This window comes from Musa acuminata, chromosome BXJ3-7 (genome assembly GCF_036884655.1).
Source record: "Musa acuminata AAA Group cultivar baxijiao chromosome BXJ3-7, Cavendish_Baxijiao_AAA, whole genome shotgun sequence".
Classification (NCBI taxonomy): Eukaryota; Viridiplantae; Streptophyta; class Magnoliopsida; order Zingiberales; family Musaceae; genus Musa; species Musa acuminata.
The window spans coordinates 5,397,141-5,419,878 of record NC_088355.1 but is presented as its reverse complement, the minus strand read 5'-3'; the positions used below and the strand labels follow the sequence as shown (position 1 = coordinate 5,419,878).

The following is a 22,738-nucleotide window of genomic DNA, read 5'->3' as shown; positions in this document are numbered from 1 at the left end:
GATTGATTGCTTTGTCTAGACAGCTATGTTGCAGCCTCCGGACGGACAACCTGAAGTCGGATATATCGTCAAGATGGTCGCACCTTCAAATCGACTACACATTCAAGATGATTGCCCCTCGACCCAACTTATCCGAATTAATTGCTTGCTCAAAAGAGCCACATTGTTAAAATAGTCATGGATGCATCCAGACAATTGCACCCTCAAATTGGATGAATTGTCAAGATAGTCTGCACCTTCAACAACACGATCATAACGTCAAGTCGACCTGACCTCTTCGACACGATTGCACCCCTCAACTCGACCTCTTCATATCAATTGCTTTCTCAAGATGAGCCACATTGTTATGCACCCTCAAGTCGGACGCATTGTCGAGATGGTCACACCTTGAAGCCGATCATATCGTCAAGTCAACTACACCTCGAAGACAATTGCACTCCCTTGATTGACGAATTGATTCCTTTCTCAAGACAGCTATGTCGTGAAAACGATCGCAACCTCTAGGCAGTGCTCAAATCAAATGCATTGTCAAGTCAAGATAGACGCACCTTCAAGCCAACAACAATTGCACCTCTTTGGATTGATTGCTTTCTCACAGTAAACACGTCATTACAACTATCACAACCTTTAGACAATTGCACCCTCAATTCAGAAGCGTCATCAAGATGAGCACACCTTCGAGCTGATCATATCGTCAAGATGGTCACAATATTGCACCCTCGAGATGATCATACATTGAAGTCTATTATATTACTAAATATTGAGAATGCCATCGATTGCATCATGAAGTCTGTCGTGTCCTCGAGATAGATCATGTCCATAAGATGCCCTTGTAATCAAGTCCTCAAGATCATTCATGTCCTCAAGATCGATCATGCCCATAAGATGGTCTTGTAATCAAGTCCTCAAGATCATTCATGTCCTCAAGATGATCATGCCCATAAGATGGTCTTGTAATAAAGTCCTCAAGATAATTAGCCCATAAGTACATCATCAAATTGATTACTTCCTCGAAGTGGTTGCAACTTTAAGTTGGCCACATCGTCAAATCAGCCACATCTCTCTGAGAGAATCTCATTTTCAAGTTGGCCAAATCTTGAGACTGCAAACTAAGATATTCGAACATCTCATGCAGAATTTACTGGTGCTCCCTTTTCCCTATTTAGTATGGGCATTGGATCCAAAGCTATAAGAACAAGGCTTGATAAAATGATCACAGTGGCATATAAAATCTATCCAATCCTATAAAAAGCTCCATGAAGTCCACACAGAGCAACCAAAATTCCACCTACTGCAACACTTAATACAACAAAATCAAGAAAATCCAGTAAAATGTGTCTCCTTGAACTAAAATGTTTCAAAGATAGGAGAAGAAAGAAACCAAAACACATGACACAACAATCATATTGTGCCAAAATAATTCTGCAAGAGTTTCTCCTGGATACACAAAAGCAGCTAAAGGAAAAATTGAAAACAAAATCTCTGAATATTCATTATCAGCCATCTCAGCTCCAGACAAAAAAAACTACACACAGGTTGTCACAGGATAATCATGGTTAGAAACCTGCACAACATTCAAAAGGTTAACTTTTTCCTCATTATTCTTTGCATCTTAATTTAATTTAACAAATGACTAAGTGAAAAACTGAAATTTACCTTTATATTCGGTCAGTGTCTGTTGGACAAAATGCTTCTTGTTTCAATGGTAGAGATTATTTGACTATGTTTTGTTTTACCTGCTGATTTCTACATTCCAGTTGAGAGTCACAGTACTGCTTGTATGGACAGCAGCATGGTCCTTTCCTAACCTACAATGACGTGTATCTTTCTTTGAATTAATAAAAACTAGATCTAACTAACACTGATTGAAAAGCTTGCAATAGAGAAATGAGGCATAATGATCACGGTCGAATTCCAACTACTACCTGACCAGAGAAGTATGTAGAAAAAGTGCAAGGTGCATATGAAATACCAACAAGGTGCATAGGCAATACCAACAAGTTGGAACAAGCGCTCATGTCAACCCATACCATATAGCACATTAGTTAATAGCGTGAGCAGAAACTAGAAGTTTATAAGATTTATATAGAAGACAAAAAAGTTAGAGTGCCACAACTAGAACGGCAATACAGGTGATTGCTCATGGTATTGCTAATGTGGTTCATAATATTCAGAAGGCTACGAAATGTAATAGCAGATATTTACTATATGCTACAAGAAGCATACTATTTATAAACTTCATACCACGCACTAAAACTATACCATACTAAATCATAGTTCGTCTTACCGGTCCATATTGATGTACCGACCAACTATTGGTACGGTACATAACGAGCTATACTAAGCCATACCAAGTGTGTCAGATTGGTACATACCGCTCGTACCGAGCAGTATGTTGTGGTATGATCTTGTACTAAATTATAGTTGTACTCAAGGATTTCAATACTAAATGATTCCGCCCGTACCAGGTGGTACCGTTGATCTAGCCTTGTATCGGACGGTATGGGGCTGTATCGGGTGGTAACGATCGATATTTCAACCATTACTACTCAAAACAAGTCGGTAATTGACCAATGTCGCCCGCTACCAGGCGGTATCAGCCTAGCTACGGCAAGGGAAGAAGAGGCGTCAAGGGAGAAGAGGGAGAAGGCACTAGAAGAAAAGGGAGAATCAGGAGAACCACGATGCTTCCCGATCTGACGTCGCCCTCCCTCGACAATCCCGACCCAGGAGGTAACAGAGAGGTGGCGGCTCGACTTCTTCGTCGCGTTCTTCATCGAAGGCCAGAGATGCCTGCGGCCTTCACCGCATTCTTCGCCAAAAGTAGGAGACGTTTGCGACCTTTGACGTCTTCGCCGAACGTCGCAAATGAGGAGAAGACCACGTTCTTCTCCTCATCTGATGCGACGAGGAGAAGAAAAGGAGGCGACACCACCGAGGCAGCGTACGTCTCATTTTTTTTTATATATTATTTTTTATAATTATTATATTTTTATATTATATATATACGTACGAGCGATACGCCCTAGCATACCGCTAGATATGCCCATAATGTACCAAATCGAGCAAAGCTCGATACACCGACACGGTATGAAATTACGAACCTTGATTGTACAATAATATTAAAATAAAACATCATACATGATTAAGAAGTTTATTCTAAACCTGAATATTAGTTGGGTAATGGTACTTAACATAGGTCGATGGTTTGATTCCTCATTCTCTAAATTCTACCCCCAATAAGCTAGTCTATTAAGGGGTACTCAATTTATTAAACTTGGATTAAGGGTTCGAAATCTCATCTAAATATTCTATACTCAAAGTATTGGTATGGTGAGGGTGTACCCGACTTGTTGAGGATCCAAAATTTGTCTTACAAATTCTTTGAATCACCGGTTACCCTTAAAAAAAATATTTTACTTAGAACAAATAAAAGATCTACTAAAAAAAATTACACAGATTATTTAATAAGAATTGGTGCTATTCACCAGAATATTACAATCATAAATAGAGGTATTAAGGAAAACATAAACTACACAAAGCAACCTTATACTTCATCTATTGTATGGGAAATGTGTTTTCTAACAAAGCAAAATTGCAAATGCTTAAGAATAGTTCACCCCCGATACTTCTTTCTATCCAACTCAATAAATAGATACTGAAGATGAATGAAAAATTGTAAGTATAAGCAAACCTTACGGAAAGTGAAAGAAACCCTACGTGAACTTCTTCCGATTGCCTTTTCCCCTACTCTATCAACCTGCAAAAAATTATTTACCTGCAAAAAATTATTTAACAAGCCTAACTTATAACAGATTTAGGCACAATATTCACGGTTATTCTAGATCTACATGTACCGATTAAAAAAGGTGAATCAATTATAACAAATGATGCAACACATGGTTTAGAATATAGGTTTGAAACTGATACCGATCTGTGGCTGGATCAATACAATACTAGTATAAATTGGCATACAACCAAATTAGACAAAGAGAAGAAAAGAGGAGGCGACACATACCGGTATGAGGAGGCACTAATGGTGATATAGAGAAGAAGAGGAGGCAGTGATGGCAATGTGGATGAGGAGGAGAAGAGGAGGCAAAGTAAGAGGAGGAGAAGAAGATGAGGTGGAGGAAACGGAGGCAATAGAGGAGAAAGAGAAAGAAATATAAGAAAAAGCAACTACTGACAACTGTCAACATGATATAAAATTTAAAATAGAGAAAGATACAATACCGGTAACAGGCAATAGGCATACCAAATAGTAAAACTGGTACCAATCACTTATCGCCCGGTAAGCCTGACATAGTGAGCTTAATGAGTGGCAATTTCTATCTTGAACCATATTGGTGTCTGGCCAACATAATGCTCTATCACTATCAGACTACTGATCCATAGATCCAAATTAAAGCATTTGGTGCAAGGAAACATAGTTGAAGACCAAAGAAATTTTTTTGAAAAACAACAGAAATGCCCAAGTAGCAGAGACTTCATTATTTTATTATTATCTTCTTGTTGTAGGGCAAATAATGTCAATGAAAAAAGGACAACAAACATTCAATGAATGAAATATGAGTTTCTTAAAATGGGGTTCCTTTTTTAATTACACTAAATACTTAGAATATGATGAGAAAATGTCTCAAAATGAGATCTCTATCATGATTCAAATAGAGTTCCTTCTTCGACAAAGCAATAATATGCTAGCATGTTTGGATTTGTCGAGAGCTACTATAAAAGGCATACCTTGCGATGTGGAATATAATGATGCCAAGCATAACGCCCTTCCCCAGACATCAAGATCATAGAACGAGGAGGAAGAAAAATAGCTTTTCTAGTAATATATGAGGATAAAAGCGGGGTGTCTTCATGTATTTCATTAACAGATGCAGTTGGATGGCACCAAGTCCCTTCAGGATATCTCCTAAATTCCATAATGCATGGGCCAGCTGTTGAAGGGCTGAAGATGAGTTCATCAAATGCCGAATGAGTGTCTATGTGTGGGGATAAGCCTACCACACATGGATATTCATTAACCTGTAATCAAAATCAAAGGTAGTTTAGACTTCCCGAAACATATAATAAGAACCCATATGATAAGAAATTTAAAGAGAAAAACATTTGAACTAATCATTTGATAAGAAAATTATTAGTGGCACACCATATACCAATATCTAGTACCATAGAAGCAGTTTTATGAATGGGTCATTCAAAATTATGATCTTGATTTATAACCAAGTTACATTGAAAGCATGGAATCATCTCCCATTGACTCAAGGCAATCATTTGTTGGTGATAAGCACATATTAAGGTATAACATCAAATTTTCAATTATGTGTTTCCAGTACATACACCATATGTTGTTATGTTTATGACATTTAAATACTTCCATAAATGTTTTCTTCATATACCGTTTGTAATCTATGTTTAAAACATATTTTGAATTACTATTCAGTCATTATTTAGCCAAAATTTTGTTTTTATACTTGCTATTAACCCTAATTAGTTGAAAACTAATTCAAATACTTATTTATATTAGGTTTGCCCAATCCATGTCAATTTGTACAAGGGCATAGCAACACACGTATTTTGAATTAATATTCAATCATTATTTAGCCAAAAATTTGTTTCTTACTTGCTATTAACCCTAATAAGTCAAAAACTAATTCAAATACTTTTTTCTATTGGGTTTGACATCCATGTCAATTTGTAAAGGGGTATAACAATATATGTACAACCTTAGAGGCATCAATTATACCCACAAATATAGGTACCCGTAGGGACCCATCCCCTACTGGGGCAGGGATGGGAAGAATAAATGGGGATGGGGTTAGGGATGATGGGTATTTTCTATTACCTATGCGGTTATGGCGTGGGATGGGTAGAGCACTCCCACACATCCACGTACCCATCCCCACCCGATCAATATGTGAGCCGAAATGCTGGGTGGACTAGGCACTGACCTGATTCAAATCAAGCTAGGTTGAGCATTCGTTGAGTCAATTGTGAGATAATTGTGAGCCATTTAGTTCAATTAAACCAAATAAAATAATATCAAAAAGGGAAATGAGGTGTGGATAGGGAATGGGGGATGAAACGGGGATGGTGATCGGGGAAGCATTCCTCGCCCCCACCACCCCCACCCCTCCCCCATCCTACCCTGTTGACATCCCTACACAACCATGCATACAATACCAAACCAATCCACCAATAGATTGGTATTGATACTGGACCAAATCTAGAACTTTGCCAAACACTACTCTCTAGTTTTTGCCAACATTCTTAAACATAGAGCAAAAAACTAGTATTGGTACTGCCATATTAAAGAAGATGCATGTTTCTTCTGTATCCTTCATATCTATCTCCTTGGATGGTAATGAGTTTTAGTAGTTAAAATGTGCATAATTGTAGAATAATTAGAATCTCCCTGGATATTTTCTTGAATAGGTAAATTAAGCACTGGACTTTTTGACACTGATATTGACTAAATCACAATTTGTTTATATAGACTTTAGTTTGACAAAAATCTCTTGGTTGATAGACTTTTACAATATTAGTGATTTCATATTTCATCTAAATACATAGCTAATAATAGCCCACAGTAAAAACCCCAAAGTAACAAAAATTATCATCCATGGAATAAATGTTGGGCCACTATAGTAATATGATATAATCAGTCTCTATTGACAGCAACACTAAATATATTTATTGAGGCATTTTCGTAGTGGTATATGGATGGCTATAGTGCAAATACCCTAAACTAAGGAACTGATCGGACATCAACCTTTCAGGTTGGTACAGATTTCCCCCTTAAGGAAGAAAGGAGAATTATTGCCTTGGAACCCAACAAGTCCAGTTCGCTGGTAGCCTGGTAGGCTCATGCAACAACAAAGTTCATATATTCGGTCGTATATTGTAAATCTCAACCAGCAAATTTTATTGTAAATCCAAATTTCATAATCGCACGGAAGTTTGCAGAGTGTCATATATTCGGTCGTAGTAGGTAGGTACAAAAAGCAGCTTACCTCATACAAAAATTCATAACCATAATGCTGAACTCTTTTTTTCGACAGACTTCTCCACTGCCTATTGTCAACTTCTGCAAGGAGTCTCTGAAAATAAAACAGAGAGATGGACTTTCTAAACATATTCCAGGAACATATTCTATAAATACAGAAAGAACATGTATAAATTTACTTGAGTTCTAACCTTTTCTTCCTCCACAGTGATAAAATCATGCACAAGATAAATTCCTGGAATCCCCAAGTCTGATGCCAACAAAGATACTGGAAAAAATATATCTTTAAATACCTAGAAAGAGATATAACTTTTAGTCATGGACATGCATAATCTAAATGGATTACAATGATGAATTCTACAGAATACATGAGATACATGTCATTCACACAAGCCCTAGGCATGAGACAAAATCTCGAATCCTTGAATGCTTAGGCCAACAGAAAATCTGTTACTGCAGCGACATAGAATCTTTTAGACATTTACAAATCCTATGAAAAGAAAGTAGTATATGTTTCAAATAAGTTCAAGGGTTCCTTATTTACACACTAAAACATACATATTCAGTGGGCAGCAACTTGAATTCAAATAATAGCCTTCAGAAACATAAACCTAAGAAATATCTTAATAAGTTGTTAGAAAATCACTATTGTCATCATTTAATCTCTATGATACTGCCCACAACATATATTGTTCAGTAAAATTTCATGCATAAATTTTACGACAGATAATGATACCCATGTTTCCATTAACCCTTTATACTATCAGATATAGATCAGGCTACAATATAAATACAGCTGATAACACACATCTTTTTTCAGTGCTTTAAGGGAAGAAAAAACAACAGAATCTTCAAAATTGCATCTATGCATAAGCACTTTAATTCCTGAACACCATTATCAAATTTTGCAGATTCAATATTCTGCTAAAATTTGATGCTTAACTGCCTAATTTTGTAGTCCTTCATTCTAGATTTGAAAATGAGACCAAGAAAACTGAAACTCGAAACTAACAAAGGCTCCAGGTGGCATCATAACAAAATCAACTATAAAGGGTGTACCCAGTGCCCGAGGCTCCCGCCAATGCGGGGTCTGGGGAGGGTCAATGTACAAAGTCTTTTCCGTGACTCGAACCTTGATTTCCTAGGTCGCAAAGGAACAACCTTACTACTGTACCAAGGCCTGTCCTCATAACCAGATCACTGGTGCACTCACAAAATAAGGCTTTGATGAGATAATTCACTGCATGCTGAACCAAATAGAAGACATTGAATTTGATCAAAAAAGCAAAAACACTATTACAGGAGCGGACAGGCGGAACAGACGACAGCGGCGAGCGTCGACAGTGGGATAGGAAAAGAGGGAGAAAATACCTGCAGACGGCGCCCGGTTGGATGGTGGCGTCGATCGGAGGAAGGTAAAATGTCGTTCTGGTGATCTTGTAATTTTATGGCTCTCCGGCCCACGCACAACCGTCGGATGCTGGGAATTCGGGGTGGCTACAGATCCAACGACTGCGAGGAACCCGAACCAGGGTTGTGCTCCCCGTTCAAATCAGGGGAAACAGCCGCGTGTTTCTTTCATTTGGCAGAAAAATAAATAAATAAAAATGAAAAAGTCCCTTTTCACCTTTAAAAGCAATTATATATAGCTAATCCAAAGGCCTACAAGATCAAAAAGCTCCGTGGGAAGGTGCTCCTTACAACGTACACTACCTGCACTAGGGTTTTTTCTTCTTGTTTCAGGCCTACATAATAATTTCTTTGATCCATATTCATTTCCCTTCTCCGTTGCATACAAAACTTTGATGATTCTTTAGGGTTAGGGAGAAGGGAAGGGTCCATATCTCTGCTCTACTGATTGCCCTCCTAACAATTGTGTTAACATGAGATCACCTAAATTTGATATTGTTGATATAAAGTTTGAGGGCTAATTGTATATTACCTAGTTAATTATTTTGGTATCCTAGTCTCTATACTTTAAAAAAATTATATTAACATTCTTACCATTAAACATTTAGATCTATTTACAATAACATTATTGGTTTTACTTTTACTGACGAAAATATAAAAATAAAAAGATAAAAGAATAATTTTAACATTCCAATTTTAGATGAGAGATGATGTCGATAGTAACAAATGGTGATGCCACTAGGGGGTCACAGATGGTTATTGTGATAAGAAAAGTGGTGATGCCACTATGAGTCATGGTGGTTATTGTGGGTAAGAAAAGTGACAACGAAAGATGAGAGTGATCCTCACCTCTCCTCTTTTTATCCACAACAATCACTTACAGCTCTCAGCAATGACGTCATTCTTCGTTACCAACTGAAATATTAAATTTAACGTTAGAATAAAAATATAAAAACTTAAATTATAAAGACTGAAGATAATATTTTATTACCTCGCACAAGACCACAATAACACCGAGACATTGTGGACGCACGTTCCGTCATCTCGTAGATCAGCATCATTCTCACTGATTAGTCCATGTGGTTCTACGAAGAGTCGAGCATCGTTGTCATCATCCATTGGAGAACAGAGCTGTTCGCTACCATGCAATTTATGATATATGGACAACTCCCGGATGAATGAAGTGGTAAAAGATTTCAAACAGTTAACTGAAAGAAAGCAAACCAAGCACCACGTAAGCCACAGTGACAGTACAAGTGAAGCTACAGCGTCACAGAAGCTACAAGACCGACGTTGCAACAAAGAACATACTGATGTGAACCATTACATCAAAGAGCAAACACCCACAACTGACTACAAGAACTGCTTTGCTTAATGGCCATTAGGCTACACAGAGAAACCAAGCCAGCCAACCAGCTGAACAGCAATCCTGATGGCTGACGGTGCAAGCATATGAGCAATGACAGGCAACGTCCGAGAAGAGAGAGTACCCAGAATGAACCAGTTGATACTAAGTAGAGCAACAGCATCGGAAGCCGGCCTGTTCCTCATGGTTGAGAAAAACTCCAGCACGCTGCCAAGAGATGTGCCTACAACACTAAATAGCTCTTTTTGAAAGATTACGGTGAGACTCATCCTTAACAATGGATAGACATATAACAGTGTCATACAACTTAAACAAATACAATTAAGTCCATAAAAAGATAATGTGTAGGAAAGGCTAGACGATTAACATGATGGAAGATAACAAGATAAAAATGATGATGAGAGCCATTTCATATATCATAGAAAATAAAGGTACCAAATGGAAATGGTAAAAATTAGAGGCATATTTCTAAGAAAAGTTTAAAATGAGAAACTTTTTTAGGAAATCATCCATTTAGGTTTTTTATTTAGGTTTCAATCCATTATTAATCGTGATAATGTGAGCAATGAATTATTATATTTGGGGTATCTTAATCTCATATCAAAATCGGAAAGAACCAGAATGATAGTATCACTTTACAAATATTAAAATTTCTGATTCCATATCACCATTTGTTCTTCACGTAATAACTTTCATCCAACTCATGAGTTTTAATTAGAATTATAACAACAAAGGAGCGATGATTAAAATAATAACAAAAAAAGGTAAGTCTTATGGTGAGGTTATTCCTTTACCATAATGATAGTCTCTAAATTTAGAAACACATTAACTCCCGAGGAGTCTTACAGATTAATTATATATTATCTTCTATAATTAATTATATTTAGTATCTCAATCATTATAATTTTAAAAGTTACATTATGATTCCTATACTTATAAGATTGAAACATTTAATTCTATTTTTTTTTAACATCATCGATTTTACTTATGAAACTATTGTATGATTTATCACTGAGCACGTATTGATTCTATCTAACTTCGGTTTATCACTGAGAGTATGTGGTATTTCTATCAGCAAAATCGATAACATAAGGAGAAACAAATTTAAATATTTCACTTTTATTAATATAGGGATCTTAATATAATTTTTGGAATGCTAAAGATAACTAATTACATATCTAATTAATCTATATAAGACTCTCGGGAGTTATATCTATATCTAAATATAGAGACTGAAGTAAAAGAATAACCTCATCGTAAAACCTCTTTTTCTTTTTATTATTTTAATCCTTATTCTTTTATTGTAACGATAGTTAATTATAGAGCATAATCTATAATTAGTCCCGAGAGTCTCGTGCATTATCGATACATCAACCTTCAAAATGATAATATAATTGCTCACGAAATATTCTTCTTGCGTCATCTTTCGATCATATTCATTCTTTCCTCCATCTTTGGTATTTAACGAAGGAACGTTTGAATGTTTTTCTTTCTTTGATCGGTACCTTCCAAATTCTGCTGTCCTGTCTTTTAACACCTACGATTCCAGGAATCATTATGCCAAAAACTCCGTGCACAGCAAAATCTTTTAAAGAGTCCCTTCCTCCACAGCCAAAAATGAGCACGGCCGAGAGCTCGAGTTCCTCTCCATCGTACAAGTGTTCTCAGCTCATCACGAAGCGGTTTGTGCGCAGTGCTTCGCCATTAAATTTCAGGTCTTTTTAGTTCTTCTAAGTTCCTCGTTCTCAGCTTGCATGTTTCTCTGAGGCCTTGTCTTGGATTATCCCGTGGATTCTCGTAGATTTCTATTTCTAATGAAGTACAGAATGGCCTTTCGACTCCTCCTGTAGGCTTTTCTGTCTTCTGTGTTAACAGATTCGAATCGTTGTTGCAGAATGGTTGGTGTTAAATCAGGAACATGGGTGTGCCCTCTCATCTGCTTACTCTATCTGCTGGCCTTTCTGCAAGTTAAAGGTGACAATGTGCCCATTACTCTGTTGAAAAGTGCAGTAGCTGAAGGAGCAGGTCTGTGTACCCATGGATTCTCTTTTGGATCTTCTCTTCTTCATTGCTATGATAGTTATCCGAACAAGTTCATTCTTGGAACATCTACCCACGGCAGCTTCCAAATGAGCTCATCTTCTTATTTTCCAGTTTGCTTGGATGGAAGTCCTGCAGCATATAATCTCGCCCCTGGTTCTGGCTCTGGTGCAAATAACTGGTTGCTTTTCGTCGAGGTCAGTTTATTTTCTTGATGTAGTTCGCAAACATTATGATCGGTACGTTTTTGATTAATTGTTGGTTATATGTTGTATGCATATATGATTTGTGTCAACATAGGATGCCTGTCGAAACTGATTTCAACATCTAGAACTGAAGCGTGAGCTTTGGTAGTAGAAATGGTGATTGGAATGCCTCTTAGATCATGATTTATCTTTAGAACTTGTAGAACTTCAATTCCTTGTTGGTTTCCCAGTCTTAGTCTTCTATATTACATGCAACAACAGATAGATAGATTGTTTTACTACACGGTAGATGCAAAAAATTTCTTTGATAGACAAAAAAATGTAAAGTGAAAGTAGATTTTCCACATTCACTGCTGAAAATGAAGTAACAAGATTTGTATTCTTTTTTAATTATATTTCTATTTGCTACAAAAGAGAAATGTATACAAAGATTCATAATTTCTTATATCCCTAATGTATTGGTCAAGTTTTGTTATGTATCATACCGGTTTGTATCAGTGTACTCACGGTATTATCGGAATATACTAAATTTTGAAAATATATGTAAAAAAAAATCAGTACAAGACAATACAGGCATTATATTGAGCAAAGTCAATTTACCCGAATCTGACAAACTGTTGACTTGGTGAGCTAATTGGTTTATCAATTTTATTTAACTTAAATCATTAATTAAAATACTTAAATAAAAATTAATAATAATTTACTCATGAGATTTTTATAAATTAATCTTAATTTTTTCCATCTTTGATGTGTGATTAATGAGAGTATTACACTATCATATTATATCGAACGATATTATAAATCTCAAATTGAGGAACATCCAAGTTTCGAAAGAATCTCTTCTTGGTCACGGAATAAATCCCTCCCTCCTCATTTTGCAGGGAGGTGGTTGGTGCAGCACTGTTAATGATTGCGTAGAACGTAAAGGCAATTTTAGAGGTTCCTCTAATCATATGCCGCCTGTCTCCTTCTCTGGCATGTTAGGAGGCGTTCAGGAAAGAAATCCTGGTATGATTAGTCTTCCTTCTCTACCAATGTACTATTAACACAATTTCTTGATGCATGTCACATTTAACTTTCATTGTATCATTCGAATGATGCCATCGAATACAACAACAACAATAATAATATGGAGCTTTTGCTGTCTTATTATTTGCTTTGATTCTTGCAATGCTTGCAGACTTCTATAACTGGAACCGGGTCAAGATTCGGTACTGTGATGGTGCCTCATTTACAGGGGACATAGAAAAAGTAGATCCTGTGAGCTCCTAATCCGATGCTCCTTCTGATATATGTTTCATTTCCTTGCTAAGCAACGCTGTATCGATAACATGTCTTTCACATCTTCGTTTGATTAGGCTACAGGTCTCTACTTCAGAGGAGCCAGAGTTTGGCGAGCTATTATGAAAGATCTATTGGCGAGGGGGATGAACAAAGCACAAAACGTATGTGGATGTCAAGTGGTCAAGTCTTATCACTCTCAAAGTTTCTGTTCTAACATTGGCGAATGCTCGCAGGCAATTCTCGGTGGTTGCTCAGCAGGTGGATTGACAACCATACTACATTGTGACAGCTTCCGTAGTCTTCTCCCAGCGAATGCAACAGTGAAATGCTTCTCCGATGCTGGTTATTTCATTGATGCGTAAGTTCTACATCTTTATTCCGCGTCACGAATCTCATCGTCGGGCTACTGTTGCAAATATTCACATATATACATACGAGATAAAGAGAGCTAAACCAAAAATATTATAAGATAAAAAAGCTGGATTGAGAGGATAGTCGTTTATCGCTAAGTTTACATATACTAGGTTTTGTCTGTACTCAAATGGCTTAAACTTTTGGATTGAATCGATGTCTAACCTAATATATGTTAATTTGATTGTGATCTCTGAGTCTCCTTCTGGCTCTGACGTTAACCAGTACTATGGTTTTTATGAACAGGAAGGATATTTCTGGAGCAGACTCGATCCAATCCTTTTATAGTGATGTTATTAATCTTCATGTATGTTCTGACCTTCCATGCTCTTGATTGATGACTCCCTCCAACCTTTTTGTGATGATAATTCTGTGGTGGCTTTTGGTTTTGAAGGCATCAGCAAATAATTTGCCATCTTCATGCACGTCGAGCTTACCAGCAAACAAGGTGGGAAGTATACTTTCATTCTGGAACGAATGCAGAAGACCTCAAGTCATCTGACTTACTCTTTCGTTACGTGAATACATGCAGTGCTTTTTCCCGCAGAACGTGGTGGCCACAATGAAGACACCCCTTTTTATACTCAATGCAGCATACGATCAATGGCAGGTTATAACTTTAATGAGCTATATTATTTTATTAACCACTCTCGTGAAGGTTTCTACTGTGTGACGTGTGTTACCTATTCGCAGATCAGAAATATTTTAGTGCCAAACTCTGCTGATACTAATAAGACTTGGGGAGACTGCAAGCTCGATATCAAGAAATGTTCCTCGGATCAACTTCAGACACTGCAAGGTTGGTGTTACCATATATGTTTTCGTTGTCCAACATGTGTGTGTTCGGGTTCGAAATCAATCGATATCTATTTTCAAGTTTATCTTAAGCTGAGGTACCTGGAACTTAGGCATAGAACCTACAAAGAGCTACATCGGAGGTATATCCGAAAATGTTCTTTTGATACTTGAGCTAGTAATAGTTAGGAATACTCGGTTAATTACCTAAGTTCAAGAGAACACGTCTAGAGAGCCTTTATATGACGTGATAAATGACCATCAATGAGTCATGAGATCGTACACAATTATAAAGTAATAATTTTATCGGTTCAACCTTTAAGTCAATGTTGTGTGACCGAACTCATGTGATCGTCTTATGCCATGTCATCGACCCGTGGGACCAGGTCTCACTTGTCGGGTGTGATGTGTCAGTGGTTGTCTACGTTAGGCGATTCAAAAACTGATCTTTGAAGAACTTGTAGATCAGCTGGCGACTATTAATAGTTGTAATTCTGGATTTATGTCAACTGCTAATTTATTCTTCGTGTGCAAAGAGTGAGCTAATACGTCGATATCAGGTTTCAGGACAACGTTCCTGAACGCACTGCCGGGGGCAGGCAGCTCGTCTACGGGAATGTTCATCCTCTCCTGCCACACTCATTGCCAATCTGGAGATGCGGATACGTGGTTTGCAGCTGATTCTCCAAGGATCGATAACACTGTAAGCTCTAGCAGCTCTGTGAAAACTTCATCGCTCATATCAGAAGATGGGAATTCCATAGTGATGATCATATTTGTTCTTTCTTGCAGCCAATTGGGAAGGCTGTGGGAGACTGGTACTTCGGTCGGAGTTCTGCTGTAAGGAAGATCGACTGCCCATATCCATGCAATTCTTCGTGTCGTAAAGTTGACAGCAATTCCATGGAAGATTAGAATTCTTGTCATATTTCTTAATCACATAAATGTTTCTCGATGTATGGGAAATATCTTTGGTTACAAGTATGTGTCAGATATACGATACTCTTTTCCGTTGAGACACTCGTTTTGTTTATTATTTATTTAATATTTTAAAATTTATAATATCTATTACATATATTGTGATGTTCATGGATATGTATAATGAGAATCGGATCATGATGAGATCATGATAATGAGATCGATTCGTCTTTAAACAAATACCTTAAATAATCTCGATCAAAGGTTACTCGAAAAGGAACATCAAGATAACTTGATATATTGGTGCGATATACATCCGTCCATATAATGGAGGTGGTTGGTCTTATATTACTCGTGTGGGGATACTAGGGATACAATGCAGGTACTCATTAGAGAATAAGTTCACTGATTGATCCGCTTACATAATGTTAGATGATTAATGGTACTTTATTATTATATCAGATAGCGATTCTATTATCCCAATTATGTATCTGATTCTTTTACTTATGATATTTTATTATCAGATAGCGATTCTATTATCCCAATTATGTATCTGATTCTTTTACTTGAGACACCAAAGATGTCCTATCGAATCAAAGATAGTAATTGAAAGCTAAGAGGTGCATTACAACCGAAGCAAAATATTAAAGATTTAATAAAGGTAAGGACATGTAGTGTCCGCAAAGTCTTTGACGAAGATGTTCAAGGAATAAGTAGAGTATAATATCATATAAATTTGTATATAAGGTGTTTGATATAATATTTCTATATGTCTATATCTTTTAGTTTTATTCATGCTCTACATAACACGTATAGAGCTTATAGTTGAGTTGACACTCCTATCTTGATTGACTTTTGTGATTATTTTAGATTTATATATGTAGGTTGTGTGCAGTGCATAAAGGTAATACTACTAAAAAACAAGTTACCTAGACAGTCATTTTTGGAGTTTTTGGTTATATAGTACAATGCATAATGTCAACTATTTCAGGATCCTAGAGCTATCCAAATAGCACATTGATGGATAGGTCTTGGGATATTATCTTAGGCTGGTTCATTTTATTATATTGCAGTAGTATCATGTGGGCACTTATGATGACTTCTAGTCATGGTGGATTGCGTTAGACCTTTTGTTGTATAATCATTCAGAGCTTATAAAGTTTATCTATATTTATATTATCTATCAAGGGTTTACTAAAATATCTACATGTGAGATTTCTAGTATAATGTTTCTTCTAACTCATCTTTTCTTTTTGAGAAATTACAGTGAGACTTATCCTTAACGGTGGATAGACATGCAAGAGTATCATACAACTTAGACAAATACAATTAAGTTCGCAAAAGGATGATGCATAGGAAAGGCTCTATGATCAATATGACGGAAGATAACATGATAAAAATAACGGTAAAAGCCATTTCATATATCATAGAAAATAAAGGTACTAAATAGAAAAGGTAAAAATTAGAGTTACGTTTCTAAGAAAAGTTTAAAATTAGAAACTTTTTCAAGAAATCATCTATTTAGGTTTTCTCTTTAGGTTTCAATCCATTATGAATCGTCGGAATGTGTGCAATGAATTGTTTTATTTGGGATACATTAATCTCATATCAAAATCCAAAAAGAATCCGAATGACAGTATCACTTTACAAATATTAAAATTTCTGAATCCATATCACCATTTGTTCCTCACCTAATAACTTTCATGCAACTCATATTCATCGTGAGTTTTAATTATAATTATAATAACAAAGGTGCGATGATTAAAATAATGACAAAAAAGGTAAGTCTTACGATCAGGTTATTCCTTTACCATAATTATAATCTCTAAATTTAGAAACACATTATCTCCCAGAGAGCCTTACGGATTAATTATATATTATCTCATATAATTAATTATATTTAGTATCCCGATCCTTATAATTTTAAAAATTATATTACGATTCTTATATTTATAAAAATGAAACATTTTATTTTATTTTTTTCTCACATCATCGATTTACTGATGAAAATAATATATGATTTATCACTAAGCATGTATTAATTCTGCCTGACTTCAATTTACCACTGAATGTATATGGTATTTCCATCAACAAAATCGACGGTGTAAGAAGAAACAAAGTTAAATATTTCACTTTCATTAATATAGGGATCCTAGTGTAATTTTTGAAAATATAACGATTAGAATACTAAAGATAACTAATTATATAGAAAAATATGTAATTAATCTGTGTAAGACTCCCAGGAGTTAAATGTATATCTAAATATAGAGACTATAATTATGATAAAGGAGTAACCTCATCGTAAAATCTCCTTTTCTTGCTATAATTTTAATCCTTATTTTTTTATAAAAATAATTAGTTATAGAGAATAATCTATAATTAGTCCTGAGAGTTCGTGCATAACCGATACATGAACCTTCAAAATGATAATATAATTGCTCACGAAATATTCTTCTTGCGTCATCTTTCCATCTTATTCATTCTTTCCTCCATCTTTGCTATTTAGTGAATGAATATTTGAATGTTTTTGTTTCTTTGATCGGTACCTTCCAAATTCTGCTGTCCGTCTTTTAACACCTACGATTCCAGGAATCATTATGCCAAAAACTCAGTGCACAGCAAAATCTTTTAAAGAGTCTCCCTTCCTGCACAGCTAATAATGAGCACGGCCGAGATCTCGAGTTCCTCTCCATCTTACAAGTGTTCTCAGCTCATCGCGAAGCGGTTTGTGCGCAGTGCTTCGCCACTAAATTTCAGGTCTTTTTAGTTCTTCTAAGTTCCTCGTTCTCAGCTTGCATGTTTCTCTGAGGCCCTGTCTTGCATTATCCCGTGGATTCTCATAGATTTCTATTTCTAATGAAGTACAGAATGGCCTTTCGACTCCTCCTGTAGGCTTTTCTGTCCTCTGTGCTAACAGATTCGAATCGATGTTGCAGAATGGTTGGTGTTAAATCAGGAACATGGGTGTGCCCTCTCATCTGCTTACTCTATCTACTGGCCTTTCTACAAGTTGAAGGTGACAATGTGCCCATGACTGTGTTGAAAGGTGCAGTAGCTGAAGGAGCAGGTCTGTGTACCCATGGATTCTCTTTTGGATCTTATCTTCTTCATTGCTATGATAGTTATCCGAACAAGTTCATTCTTGGACATCTACCCACGGCAGCTTCCAAGTGAACTCATCTTCTTATTTTCCAGTTTGCTTGGATGGAAGTGCTCCAGCATATAATCTCGCCCCTGGTTCTGGCTCTGGTGCAAATAACTGGTTGGTTTTCGTCGAGGTCAGTTTATTTTCTTGATGTAGTACGCAAACATTATGATTGGTACGTTTTCGATTAATTGTTGGTTATATGTTGTATGCATATATGATTTGTGTCAACATAGGATGCCTGTCAAACCTGATTTCAACATCTAGAACTGAAGCGTGAGCTTTGGCAGTAGAAATGGTGATTGGAATGCCTTTTAGATCATGATTTATCTTTAGAACTTGTAGAACTTCAATTCCTTGTAGGTTTCCCAGTCTTAGTCTTCTATATTACATGCAACAACAGATAGATAGATTGTTTTACTACACGGTAGATGCAAAAATTTTCTTTGATAGACAAAAAAATGTAAAGTGAAAGTAGATTTTGCACATTCACTGCTGAAAATGAAGTAACAAGATTTGTATTCTTTTTTAATTATGTTTCTATTTGCTAAAAAAGAGAAATGCACACCAAGATTCACAATTTCATATATCCTTAATGTATCATATCGGTTTGTATCAGTATACTGATAAATATTATCAGAATATATTAAATTTTAAAAATATATGTAAAAAAAAAATATTAGTACAAGACAATACAGGCCTTACATTGATGAGCAAAGTCAATTTACCCTAATCAGTGAAGACAAACTGTTGAACCGATAAACGGTTGACTTAGTGAGTTAATTGGTTTATTAATTTTTTTTATCTTAAATTATTAATTAAAATATTTAAATAAAAGTTAATAATAATATACTCATTAGACTCTTATAAATTAATTTTAATTTTGTCCATCTTGAATGTGTGAGTAACGGGAGTATTACAATACCATACTATATCGAAGGATATTATAAATCCATTGGAACATCCATGTTTCGAAATAATCTATCCTTGGTCACCGAATAAATCCCTCCCTCATTTTGCAGGGAGGAGGTTGGTGCAGCACTGTTGAAGAATGCTTAGCACGTAAAAACACTTTTAGAGGTTCCTCTGATCATATGCCGCCTCAATCCTTCTCTGGCATGTTAGGAGGCGTTCAGCAAAGCAATCCTGGTATGATTAATCTTCCTTCTCTACCAATGTACTATTAACACAATTTCTTGATGCATGTCAGATTTAACTTTCATTGTATCATTCGAATGATGCCATCGAATACAACAACAACAATAATAATATGGAGCTTTTGCTGTCTTATTCTTTGCTTTGATTCTTGCAATGCTTGCAGACTTCTATAACTGGAACCGGGTCAAGATTCGGTACTGTGATGGTGCCTCATTTACAGGGGACATAGAAAAAGTAGATCCTGTGAGCTCCTAATCCGATGTTTCTTCTGATATATGTTTCATTTCCTTGCTAAGCAACGTTGTATCGATAACATGTCTTTCACATCTTCGTTTGATTAGGCTACAGGTCTCCACTTCAGAGGAGCCAGAGTTTGGAGAGCTATAATGAAAGATCTATTGGCGAAGGGGATGAACAAAGCACAAAAGGTATGTAGATGTAAAGTGGTCAAGTCTTATCACTCTCAAAGTTTCTGTTCTAACATTGGTGAATGCTCGCAGGCACTTCTCGGTGGTTGCTCGGCAGGTGGATTGACAACCATACTACATTGTGACAACTTCCGCAGTCTTCTCCCAGCTACTGCAACAGTGAAATGCTTCTCCGATGCTGGTTATTTCATTGATGCGTAAGTTCTACATCTTTAGTCCGCGTCACGAATCTCATCGTCGGGCTACTGTTGCAAATATTCACATATATACATACGAGATAAAGAGAGTTAAACCAAAAATATTCATGTGTGTAAGATAATAAAGATGGATTGAGTGGATAGTCGTTTATCGCTAAGTTTACATATACTAGGTTTTGTCTGTACTCAAATGGCTTAAACTTTTGGATTGAGTCGATGTCTAACCTAATATATGTTAATTTGATTGTGATCTCTGAATCTCTTTCTGGCTCTGACGTTAACCAGTACTAGGTTTCTATGAACAGGAAGGATATTTCTGGAGCAGACGCGATCCAATCCTTTTATGGTGATGTTGTTAAACTTCATGTATGCTCTGACCTTCCATGCTCTTGATTGATGACTCCCTCTAACTTTTTTGTGATGATAATTCTGTGGTGCTTTCTGGTTTTGAAGGGATCAGCAAATAATTTGCCATCTTCATGCACGTCGAGGTTACCAGCAAACAAGGTGGGAAGTGTACTTTCACTCTGGAACGAATACAGAAGTCATCAAGTCATCTAACTTACTCTTTGGTTACGTGAATACATGCAGTGCTTTTTCCCACAGAACGTGGTGGCCACATTGAAGACACCCCTTTTTATCCTCAATGCAGCATATGATCAATGGCAGGTTGTAACTTTAATGAGCTATATTATCTTATAAACTACTCTCGTGAAGGTTTCTACGATGTGACGTATGTTACCTAATCGCAGATCGATCATATTTTAGTGCCATCCTCTGCTGATCCGAAGAACACTTGGGGAGACTGCAAGCTCGATATCAAGAAATGTTCCTCGGATCAACTTCAGAAACTGCAAGGTTGGTGTTACCATATATGTTTTCCTTGTCCAACAAGTGTGAGTTCGGGTTCGAAATTAATCGATATCTATTTTCGAGTTTGTCTTAACCTAAGGTGCCGGGAACTTAGGCATAGACCCTACAAAGAGCTAAATGTTCTTTTGATACTTAGGCTAGTAAGAGTTCGGAGGATTCAGTTAAATACCTAAGTTAAAGAGAACCCTTTTATAACGTGATAGTCAACTGTTTGGTAGAGGTAAATGTCGATGATAATGTATTATAAAGTACTAATTTTATCGGGTCAACCTTTCCGTCAATGTTGTGTGACTGAACTCATGGGGTCATCTTGTGCCATGCCATCGACCCGTGGGACGAGGTTTCACTTGTCGACCGAATGGGTGTGATGTGTCAGTAGTGGCTGTCTACGTTAGGCGATTCAAATACTGATCTTTGAAGAACTTGTAGATCAGCTGGCGAGTAATTCTAGATTTATGTCAACTGCCAATTTATTCTTCGTGTGTAAAGAGTGAGCTAATACGTCGATATCAGGTTTCAGGACAACGTTCCTGAACGCACTGCCGGGAGCAGGCAGCTCGTCTACGGGATTGTTCATCCTCTCATGCCACACTCATTGCCTATCTGGAGATGCGGATATCTGGTATTCAGATGATTCTCCAAAGATCGATAACATTGTAAGCTCTAGCAGCTCTGTGAAAACTTCATCACTCGTGTCAGAAATGGGAATTCCATGGTGATGATCATATCTGTTCTTTCTTGCAGCCAATTGGGAAGGCTGTGGGAGACTGGTACTTCGGTCGGAGTTCTGCTGTAAGGAAGATCGACTGCCCGTATCCATGCAATTCTTCGTGTCGTAAAGTTGCCACCGTTTCCATGGAAGATTAGCTTTCTTGTCATATTTCTTAATCACATAAATGTTTCTCGATGCGTTAGATATAATAAGTGAGCTCTATTTTAGCTCATTATCGAACTCGAATTACTTCGAAATGACATGGATCAAAACCTTGACTCATAAACGGCTCATCCGGCTTTTGGCCCGTTTTTTACTTTTCTAACATATCATCTGATTTTTCGATAATTCATCCCGTGTTACGATCCCTGATTAAACATTTAATATTTAAGCACGATAATCTTCAAGCACAATATTCGACTATTCCACTCAACATTTGATCCATCGGTAGTCTTAATCTTTAGTCAAAGTATTTTTTTTTATAATTTATCTCAATAATAAATTAATTTATAAATTAATTTTATTATCAAAATCTAATTTTTTATAACCCATCGAACAATTAAATCTAATTTAATATTAAAAAATAAGGTACAATTATGATGTCTACGACGGTTGCACCCACAAGTCAAACACATTGTCAAGATGGTCGCAACTTAAAGTCGATTATATATATATATATTGTCAAGTTCAATATGATTGCATCCCACGACTGACCTTTGTGGATTGATTGCTTTGTCAAGACAGCTATGTTGCAGCCTCCGGACGGACATCCTGAAGTCG

At 36.5% G+C, this 22,738-nt stretch overlaps 3 protein-coding genes across 3 annotated transcripts; 2 read left to right on the top strand and 1 right to left on the bottom strand.

Annotated features, from left to right (window-relative positions):
• Positions 1 to 1,314: 1,314 nt before the first annotated feature.
• LOC135643747 (alkylated DNA repair protein ALKBH8 homolog) lies at positions 1,315 to 10,060 on the bottom strand. The gene is made up of 8 exons (XM_065161083.1): positions 9,839 to 10,060; positions 8,387 to 8,512; positions 7,207 to 7,308; positions 7,023 to 7,109; positions 4,744 to 5,034; positions 3,695 to 3,778; positions 1,657 to 1,808; positions 1,315 to 1,564 (listed from the first exon to the last, which is right to left on the bottom strand). The coding sequence occupies exons 1-7, from the start codon at positions 10,058 to 10,060 to the stop codon at positions 1,713 to 1,715; spliced, it is 1,008 nt and encodes a 335-aa protein (XP_065017155.1). The 3' UTR covers positions 1,315 to 1,564; positions 1,657 to 1,712.
• A 1,625-nt stretch (positions 10,061 to 11,685) lies between these two features.
• Positions 11,686 to 15,454, top strand: LOC135642519 (pectin acetylesterase 7-like). The gene is made up of 12 exons (XM_065158731.1): positions 11,686 to 11,816; positions 11,946 to 12,028; positions 12,919 to 13,045; positions 13,218 to 13,297; positions 13,396 to 13,482; positions 13,555 to 13,679; positions 13,979 to 14,039; positions 14,127 to 14,180; positions 14,265 to 14,342; positions 14,426 to 14,531; positions 15,088 to 15,230; positions 15,320 to 15,454. Exons 1-12 carry the CDS (start codon positions 11,687 to 11,689, stop codon positions 15,440 to 15,442), a joined length of 1,197 nt encoding a protein of 398 aa, XP_065014803.1. The 5' UTR covers position 11,686; the 3' UTR covers positions 15,443 to 15,454.
• A 2,509-nt stretch (positions 15,455 to 17,963) lies between these two features.
• On the top strand, positions 17,964 to 22,244 carry LOC103990396 (pectin acetylesterase 7-like). The gene is made up of 13 exons (XM_009409515.3): positions 17,964 to 18,202; positions 18,382 to 18,512; positions 18,641 to 18,723; positions 19,613 to 19,739; positions 19,912 to 19,991; positions 20,090 to 20,176; positions 20,249 to 20,373; positions 20,679 to 20,739; positions 20,827 to 20,880; positions 20,965 to 21,042; positions 21,126 to 21,231; positions 21,760 to 21,902; positions 21,991 to 22,244. The coding sequence occupies exons 1-13, from the start codon at positions 18,105 to 18,107 to the stop codon at positions 22,111 to 22,113; spliced, it is 1,296 nt and encodes a 431-aa protein (XP_009407790.2). The 5' UTR covers positions 17,964 to 18,104; the 3' UTR covers positions 22,114 to 22,244.
• Positions 22,245 to 22,738: the final 494 nt, after the last annotated feature.

Bases quoted from the DNA above. Each gene is read 5' to 3' on its own strand.
- LOC135643747 (XM_065161083.1), bottom strand. From the start codon at position 10,060: ATGAGTCTCACCGTAATCTTTCAAAAAGAGCTATTTAGTGTTGTAGGC. The intron at 8,513-9,838 runs GTTGGCTGGCTT...TTGGATCTGTAG, and splicing joins TCAGGATTGCTGTTCAGCTG to CCACCCCGAATTCCCAGCAT. The intron at 5,035-7,022 runs GTAAGCTGCTTT...TTTTGATTACAG, and splicing joins GTTATGAATTTTTGTATGAG to GTTAATGAATATCCATGTGT.
- LOC135642519 (XM_065158731.1), top strand. From the start codon at position 11,687: ATGGTTGGTGTTAAATCAGGAACATGGGTGTGCCCTCTCATCTGCTTA. The intron at 14,181-14,264 runs GTGGGAAGTATA...GAATACATGCAG, and splicing joins CGAGCTTACCAGCAAACAAG to TGCTTTTTCCCGCAGAACGT. The intron at 14,343-14,425 runs GTTATAACTTTA...ACCTATTCGCAG, and splicing joins CAGCATACGATCAATGGCAG to ATCAGAAATATTTTAGTGCC.
- LOC103990396 (XM_009409515.3), top strand. From the start codon at position 18,105: ATGAGCACGGCCGAGATCTCGAGTTCCTCTCCATCTTACAAGTGTTCT. The intron at 18,203-18,381 runs GTCTTTTTAGTT...TCGATGTTGCAG, and splicing joins GCTTCGCCACTAAATTTCAG to AATGGTTGGTGTTAAATCAG. The intron at 18,724-19,612 runs GTCAGTTTATTT...CTCATTTTGCAG, and splicing joins ACTGGTTGGTTTTCGTCGAG to GGAGGAGGTTGGTGCAGCAC.